The sequence below is a fragment of the Nymphaea colorata genome, chromosome 5 (genome assembly GCF_008831285.2).
Source record: "Nymphaea colorata isolate Beijing-Zhang1983 chromosome 5, ASM883128v2, whole genome shotgun sequence".
NCBI lineage: Eukaryota > Viridiplantae > Streptophyta > Magnoliopsida > Nymphaeales > Nymphaeaceae > Nymphaea > Nymphaea colorata.
Genome location: NC_045142.1, coordinates 26,308,775 through 26,317,877, shown reverse-complemented (window position 1 = coordinate 26,317,877; position 9,103 = coordinate 26,308,775). Strand labels below are relative to the sequence as shown.

The 9,103-nt window shown below is 36.2% G+C and overlaps 1 protein-coding gene across 2 annotated transcripts; it reads right to left on the bottom strand.

Moving 5' to 3' along the window:
• On the bottom strand, positions 1 to 3,513 carry LOC126410061 (uncharacterized). 2 transcript variants are annotated; one of them, XM_050077800.1, is made up of 4 exons: positions 3,411 to 3,513; positions 1,474 to 3,324; positions 1,162 to 1,366; positions 1 to 1,075 (listed from the first exon to the last, which is right to left on the bottom strand). In XM_050077800.1, the coding sequence occupies exons 2-4, from the start codon at positions 3,317 to 3,319 to the stop codon at positions 847 to 849; spliced, it is 2,280 nt and encodes a 759-aa protein (XP_049933757.1). In that variant the 5' UTR covers positions 3,320 to 3,324; positions 3,411 to 3,513; the 3' UTR covers positions 1 to 846. The 2 variants fall into 2 exon arrangements, with proteins under 2 accessions (XP_049933757.1, XP_049933756.1); XM_050077799.1 differs by lacking the exon at positions 3,411 to 3,513 and having other exon boundaries at positions 1,474 to 3,383.
• Between the last annotated feature and the right edge of the window lie 5,590 nt (positions 3,514 to 9,103).

Below are 9,103 nucleotides of genomic sequence, written 5' to 3'. Positions count from 1 at the left end.
AGAGGCCACGTGCTGACTTCCAAAGAAGGGATATTCTTGCTCCATTCTATAATCACGTTGGTTTAATTATCTGCAGATGATTTCCCTCCTTTCAGGCTCGATCGTGTAAAGAACATTTGAAATAACGGCTTAGCTGAAGTAATCCAGTTTTGAACATTATTGGCTCCCATTATGCTGCAACCTGCTAGTTGTGGAACTCCTTTGTGGGAGCCAAATGCTTTCTATTCTTCTTTTCTGTACTGAAATATGCATAGATGAAGGCTTCAGTGGATCATACTTTGTTAGTAATACATTTTTATTTTCATTGATGCTGGTTCCGCGCAAATTATAAGCTGTTGGACCAGTATACTGTTACAATCAATGTTATCACTGCCGTATCGTATCGTGTATCGGTCGGGCCGACCTATACACTGTATCGTAACGTAGCGTAAATGTATCGTAACGTATCGTAAAATTAATTTTTTAATTTGTAAAAAATATTAAAAATTTATAAAAAATCAGAAAAAATCAGAAAAAATCTAAAAAAATCCGAAAAAACTAGTAAAAATCAGAAAAATTCAAGAAAAATGTATTTAAAGGAACATTCATCATTCATGTATATGAACTATGAAGTATGAGGTATGCATATGAACAAGACATTCCAAAATAAAAAATCAAACATTCAAAAAACAAAATAACATACTAAACAACCTAAGAGTATTCAATTACATCACAGTTCAGAAGTCAAAACTCAGAACATATTGACATAGTTTTCAAAACTCAAAACAAAAAGCATCGTCAATCGTCATTTGCATCATCATCTTCATTCTTCATCATCATCTTCACTTCCTTCATTAACTTCTTCTTCTATTCCCTCTGTTGCAAATGGAATGTCACCAACATTCCATTGCTCCCCCCAACCTCTCCTTCTTCAACAATCTCTACTGCTCCTTCAACATTCAAAAAATCAAGATCGTCCTCATCAAGTATTGCAGCTGGTTCTTCTTCAACCCAAGAATCTAATATATCAAAATGGTCAATGAAGATAGGATCATATTGATTGTGATGCTTCCTCGTAGATGTTGTTTCTAGTTGCCTAACAAGAGAAAAAATTAACAAATTGTTAGAGATTAAAATATATATTAGAATTTGATATTCTTGTATAACAAAACAAATGTTTACCTTTGTCTCAACTTCATATTATAACGAACATAAACAAGGTCATTCAACCTTTTATGTTCCAGCCTATTCCTCTTCTTACTATGGATGTGTTGAAATACACTCCAATTTCTTTCACATCCAGTTGCACTACATGTTTGACTGAGGATTCTAATTGCAAGCTTCCTTAATTCTGGGCAATCAGGCCCAAACCTTTCCCACCACAAATCTAATAACAGATGGAAAGTAAAAATGTTGTCAGCAATAAATATATGAGAAGGTAGAATAAAAGTTGAACAACAAAAACTAAAAGTATAAAGTTTCTTTTTCTAATACCTGGACGCATAGTTGTCCTGCATCGAACTGCTGTGTCTCTCGCCATGGTATCAGAAGCCGTATCATATTTGTTGATCGACATATGGATAGCGTCTTGTTCTTTACTGTCACTTACTAACACATCAATGCAATCCAACATGCCATACTCGACCTCTCTGTCCTTCTTAAAAGTGGGAAGATATCTAATAGCAGGATTTAGGTAGTAGGCTGCTGCATGAAGTGGGCGATGAAGTTGTCCAGACCACCTTTCATCTATAATCTTCCATATAGGCATGTACAACTTCTTTTTTCCCTTCATATTATCTCTAATGGCCTCCTTGGCTCTATTCATAGACTCGTATAAATATCCAATAGAAGGTCTATCTTCACTATCAACTAATCTGAGGACTTTCACTAGAGGTACACAAATCTTCAATAAGTGCACACATGATTCCCAAAAGTCAACATCGAAGATGGTATCCACAACTGTCGTAGCCTTTCTTTTATAGGCATGTGGATATGCAGCCCAATCATCATTTGAAAACATCTGCCTGAGAGAAGTTCTTTGCTTGACTATACCCTGCACAGTCAAAACATTTGTAGCAAACCGTGTTTGTGCAGGTCGAATCAATTCAGCCCCATTTGTGAATTTCCTCATCAAATTCAAGACATAAGCATGATTGTAAATAAACTTCGTGATTTCTTGGCATCTGTGAACTGTCAACTTCATATCATCCCTTTCACCAAGATCCTGAAGCATAAGATTTACACAGTGAGCAGCACATGGACTCCAATAAAATGTCCCATATCGTGCTGCTAACATTTCACCTGCAGCTTTATAATTTGCTGCATTATCAGTGATAAATTGTACGACATTTTCAGGCCCAACTTCTTCTATAACTTTATCAAAAATCCCAAACAACACATCAGCAGTATTAGGAGTATCAGACAAATCAACAGATTTTAAGAACATAGTACCAAGAGGGCAATATACAAGGAAGTTTACCAATGTTCTGTTCTTGATGTCTGTCCACCCATCTGCCATTACACTGCATCCTGTAGCTTTCCAGCTCAATTTTAGTTCATCACAATATGTCTTCACATCTCTAACTATATTGTTGAGAATTTTACCTCGCAATTTATGAAAAGAGGGCATTTTATATCCTCGCCCTACACTAGCAATCGCATCTGCTATAGGCTGATAATGATAAGAGTTTGCTGCATTGAAGGGAATGGATGCATCATAGAACCACCTTCCTATGGTTTCATCTGCTGCTTCAATAATATCCTTTGATTGCATGGCTATACGAATCTCAGGCTGAGCACCAGCAGCAGTATAATTGGGAAAAAAATTCTTGATCGAACCAGACATATTGCTCGACTTCATAGTAGGTACTCTACCACCACCAGTACGACCCTGACTTCTGCCACGTCCTCGTGAAACTGAACTTACACTTGCACCTCTTCTTTTTCTGGTTGCAGAAGAACCACCACCATGCATGATGCCTTTCCCTTTAGTTGTTTCCAAACTGACACCAACATCTTCTTGTTCAAGTTGAACATCTTCACCTTCACTTTCTTCTCCTTCATGTGGGTCCCCATATCCTTCCTCCGCATCTTCCATGTCCTTTTCAATCCTACTTGCTTTCACTGCATCAAGAAGTTGCTGACACTGGTGCTTTACATACGCTGGCAATGGGATCTCTTGGGAGCCATTGCAGGCAGCCACATCGCTGTGTGTACCAGCTATATGGTGTTTAAAGCGAGAAATCCCTCCTGATATGATTTGCTTACAATAATTGCACTTAACTCTTAATCTATTTTTGGGATTCACCCTTGTACACCACTGCCATGCAGGATCCGACATTATATCTTTACAAAACAAGTAAAAACATACAAATAAATGTAGGAAATAAGAGAAATGAACGATTCAATGGCAAAAATGAGTTATTTCTTACCTTCTTGGTGTTAAAAACCAAAAAACCCTCTTTCTCCAAGCTTCCCACCGTCCCAAGACTCCCCACAACGAGGAATGAAGCTTCTTCACCGGCAAATCTTGATGCAATGGAGAAAATCTCTCCCTCCCACGTCTCTGGTAGCGTTGAGAAACAAGAAGAGAGAGAGAGAGGAGCGTCGGTTTGAGAATAAGAAGCAAAAAAGGGGCCCGACGGCCCCTTTTTTAATTTTACTCCCGTATCGTGCGATACGGGGGTGTATCGCACGTATCGTGCGATACGCGTACGATACATACGCGTATCGTATTGATTAGGTGTACCGTATCGAAAATGATGATACGGACGATACGTATCGTACGATACGCGTCCGTATCGTACGATACGGATAACATTGGTTACAATGCTTTCATTGATGTTATATGTGGTTGGACTATACATAAGCAACAGTCCAAAAATTTATCTACGGTAGGTTTTTCCTGTCCATCAAACGGTGAAGTTTTTTTTTTCTTTCTTGGAGAAGTAAGTGAAACCCACAGTGCATTTTTGTTATGCATTTGCAACCGTTCTATTTGAACAGCTTATTTGATATTTCGTAAGTTGTCCCCAATGTTGCAACTCTTGTAAAGGGGTCCTTCCCCAGCTTGAATCTCTTGTCTAGATAATAATGAGAAAATGTGGAGCAGGCGTGGTGTTTTCTCTTGCTCTCTTATGATGCGTTCCATGTTCAACTCTGGAACCAAAAATTTTCCGGGTGAGAAAATTATGACCCACCATGAGAAAAGGAGTCCAAACCCTGCTCCCTTTCCCTTTTCTCATGTCCCTAGGTCTATGACTGCAGTGGTACCTTGGTTAGAGTTAGTGTACCTCCTGGCGCTACACTCCACCTCTATAAGACACGATAATAGCTTTTATAGGAGTTGTTCTTCCCTTTTTAATTTGTTTTTCCAATGAACAAATACAGATTGATCTTCTTGGCCTAACGCTTTTATACCGCTACGATTAAATTCTATATGGTAATTCTAGTGTCCTAAGTAACTTGTGGCTTGAATCAAACAAGTTCATTTTGAATTGGCACAATGTGGTTCCTTTTCATCGGCGAGACGAGCATGAACATTTAACGTTTAGTTTGAATTTGGTTAGCTTAGGCACATTAGTTAAATGGACTATGTATATATACTTTAAACCATTGTCATATATATCATTTACGGGTATTATAGGATGAGTTACTCCTGAGACATAATACGGTACTTGAAAAAATTTTGGATTTTTTTTAAAAATAAGGTAAAAATAAATAAATAAATAATTGATAATAAGACATTAAAAAATGATTAGATAAAATCATAAACATGATAGGATTTGGGTGAAAAATAGTAGATTAAAAGTAAATAATAGCCATATTAGGATTACCATGCAATAGATTTTGCCTGTTCCCATTTTACACCCAAGTGAGTTAATGAAGGAGTTAATGGTATGGGTTAGGGTTTCGTTAATTGAGGAACAGCTAAGCTCTCTCTCTCTCTCTCTATCTTTTTCTTTTCTCTTCTTTATTGAGTCTAATTTTTTGGTTAACCATGTTTCTTTCCTCTTTATACATGATCAAGATCCGTTACTCAGCACTCTCTTCTTTATTACACTTAATTTTCTAGTTAATCATCTCTCCCTCTTCCTTAATACATTTAAAAAAATAGAAACTTACGGTTTGGATTAACATTTAAAAACAATGCAGTAAAAAAGAAGAAAAAAAAAATCGTTTTTTTTCGTGTTTTTTTATTTTCAGACCTTTAAAAAAAAAGATGCATTTTATTGACGTTTTTTCGACTGACTCACATTTATTTAACGTATTTATCGTGTTTTGTGTAATAGAACGTGATTGAACACACTCCCTACGGCTGCATAAATGGAACAACGGTCGCAAAAGATAAAGGTACAAAGCTCATTTTTAACTTTTAAGGAAGAGATGGTCGAGGTGTTCCTCCGTTGCCAAAGTGTGTGGCTGATAATTGGTCCATGGGATGTATATATTAAGAACATAGTCGTTAACCCTCAAGGCGCAAGTTCTTTTCTTTTCTGAAAGTCCATGATTTGAACAAAGGAAAAAGTTCAACATTTGTGAATTCATGGATCATAGTTCCTGGGCCTGGGCCCAAAAAAAAGGAACTTGGGTCGGCCCGATAAACCTGGGTGGGCCTGACAATGAGTTTTTTTTTTTAAATTTTATTATAATTATATATATTTTATTATAATTAATTATAAATATATTTTAAATTTAATCAAGCCGAGCTCGGACTCAGGTTTTCCGGGCCGGCCTAGCCCGGCCCGATGCTCAGGCTTACCCTCAGAATCTAAGGTGGTTTCAGGACTTGAGTGGTTTACCATACACCTTTCGTGCAACCAAACAACCACCTTTGTAGCAACAAATAGTAATGCTCTTAATAATCAAGTTGAAGACATTGTCAACCCTCAAACTGACCAACTATGCTACGACTTTTTAAGCAAAATCAAACTTATGTATGAAGTTATAGCCAAATGGTTGTCCCTCAAATATAAATTTTGTTCCCAAAAAAATTGACTTGTTCAACTTAAATCATTTATGATGAACTCTTCAGCCAGTTAACTCTAAGGTTTCTTGTATGCCTAAAACTGCTGGATGACTTGAACAAGTTACTTGCTTCCACTGGAGCAGATTTGGGTTACCGATCTGGTGTGATAAGACTTGGATTTCTTTACATCACCGCCTTTAGAAAGGGAGAAAAGGAAAGGGGTGCACCACGAATACTGCATGAAGGTGGGGAATTTTTTTTTATTTCAAATTGGTGCTTCGTTTATGGTCAATTGACACATCCATCCCTGTCTTATTTCTCATTTTGCTATACACAAGTTCGCCTATGCTTTAGACTAGTTGTAGCAAAGTAGACTACAAACTTAGTAGAGAAATCCATCTAAGTTGGATTTCGGATAACTTTAGAGTGTCATTACATTTCCTACTAAAACCATATTGTCAAGTTTTAATCCTTAGAACATACGCATGCTCATGCTCCTCAAAGAGGCAAATTGCAAGAAACTAACCAAAAGTAATTTTATTTCTAAGATATTGAACAAACATTATAACCAAAATTCGTTGAAATTGTTATCTAAAATTACGATTGATATTCTTCTGAAATAAATTGAAGACTTGAGAAGCAAAGCTGAATGAGTTACTAAAATAGTAACGTGGAGTATGAATTTGTAGAATTAGGTACTCATTTTCACTTTGATGGTCACTTGATGCATGAGCCAACGGAAAAGAAAGAAAAAAACAAAAAAGGAAAATTTATCGTGAAGTTTGAGTGTAAAATGATGAAAAGGGTAAAAACTGGAAAAACGTGAAAAAAAAAGTGGATAAAAATGTTAATAAACACATTTTTTTTTCGTTTTTTGACGTTTAAAAAAATGGGGTTTTCGCCTCTTATTCAGCTTATTAGTTTGTTACTTTTTAAACATTTTTTGTTTGGAATAATACACGTTTTTTTGTAGCTATGGACAAAATGTTTTAGTGGGTGGTAGTCTCGATTTTTTTTTTGTTCTTTTTTCCCTCCCTTGCAGATTGGCCGACGCTAGCTGGTGCCATCTCAGAACAATCATTCTTATGTGTGTAAAATTATTTATCCAAATGTTATGCCGACACTTTAGTATGTTGGCACCAATCGATTGTAGTTGATTGGTTGGGTTTTTGGAGTTGCGTATTTGCATTTCTCACAAAGAAAAAAGTCTTGCTAGTGTCGTGCTTTCTTCTTCTTCAATACAAAACACTACATCTACTTGCCATCAAGGAAATTTATTTTATCCCAAAGTCCAGAGATTTGTACCTTCAGCGGAACAACCATAACCACTCCTGGGCTTGGGCTCCTGATTCGGTGAATCCCAACCAGTCCCATAGCAGTTTCGGCTTCAACCTCAAAAATGCTACGAACTATGACAACCATCTAGTTAGTAACCCTCTTTATAAACCTTTAAAGTATGTTACTTCCAATAGGTCACATATTAATATACCATACAAGCACAATTTTCTTCTGAAAAGCTAACTAAAAGAACACTCTGTTCAATCTGAAATCCCTTACACTTTAGATGAGACCGTACCTTGTTTTGGTAACAGGACATGGCTATGGTAAACTCTGTTATGGTTGTTACAATATGGTCAGATGAATCTAATATTTCCTTTTCAAACTTTGTGTTATGTCGGCAACGTGACTGTTTTTCTTGGTTGCTTGCTTGATCTTTCACTGAGATAATCTTGCTGAGACTCGTAGATTCAATGCCCTCTAATATTAATGAAGTGTCAAAAGAATCAGTATTCTGATCGGAGGATGAACATGCCGTTTTCTTTCTCCACCATCGCCCCTGTTGTATATGTAAATGCAAATTAACTTCGGCTGCCTGCTAGTTTCAACCTTCAATAATTTTTTTAGGCCCATACTTTTTTGTTTCATGTTAGGCAAAATTCTGTGAAATCCCCACCTTTTTCTTTATTGCGAAAAGGCATTTTCCAATGCTACCAACGTGAAAGAAAAAGAATCTAAAGAAGAAAGACTTCGCCCCCCCACAAGAAGTTGGCGAAGATGGTCATGAACATGAACCACATGATATTTCCTATGTTCGTCCCTCCAGAAGGACTCAATGCCATGACCAACTTACTTCAGATAAAGGTAAAGGGTACCTCACAAATTATTCATTATCCAATTAATAAATTAATTAATTAATTTCTGTTTCGGTTTAACAAATTTTTTTAATTTATAAATGTCTTCTGATAAATGATTGCACATTGGATAGTATTGTACAAACTACAAACTTTGGTGTCGTTAAAAGAATTGGTGCAAATTTTATGTGCACTATTTATGCATGAATACGAAGCCAACCAAACTTTAATTGGATTGAACAGGAAACACCTAGTCCAAACAAGCCTCTCATCTTCAATGCTCGCTATATACCTGGGCGACCATCTGTGACGGTCAGAGAGAGGAAGAGGGCAGAGAAAGCACCATCCGGTTTTCTTAATGCATGTCACTTGGCTCTCAAGTACCATGAATGCAGGTTTCCACAAATCCAACATTCCAATAAAACCATAAAAATCAAGTGTCAATATTAAATTTAATAATTTGTATAAAATTGATTACAAAAATTTCTTGAATCATAAAATATAATTTAAACACTGAAGTTTCAATTTTTTTATATTTCCATATAATTTGTATTTATGTAAACAACTTAAAAAGAAATTATAACGGACGAGCCAACGTTGGTACACAGTTCATTTTATATTTTTATTTTATATTTGGAACTGTGATGACATCGACTCTCTATATTACAAAAAAAAGAATATTGATATGCAAGTTGAAGGACAATATATTAATAATTGCGAGAGAGATGCCCATCTATGTGAAGACGTGTGCTTTCCTTTTAATTAATCGCTCCTTCTATTCAACACTACGCATTCGTTTTGATCAAACATTATTCTAACACAACAGTATTCAAACAAATGATAGATGAGCAACAGTATTTACAACAGTGAAGATAACGGAGGATGCAACTTGCGAAGCAGCGAAGCCCGAAAACGGGAATAGAGTAAGTCTCCTCTCACTTTTTTTTTTTTTTTTTTTTTTTTTTTTTTTTTTTTTTTTTTTTAAGGGTCCGTTTGATTGTCCGGGTAAAAATTTCACCCGCTC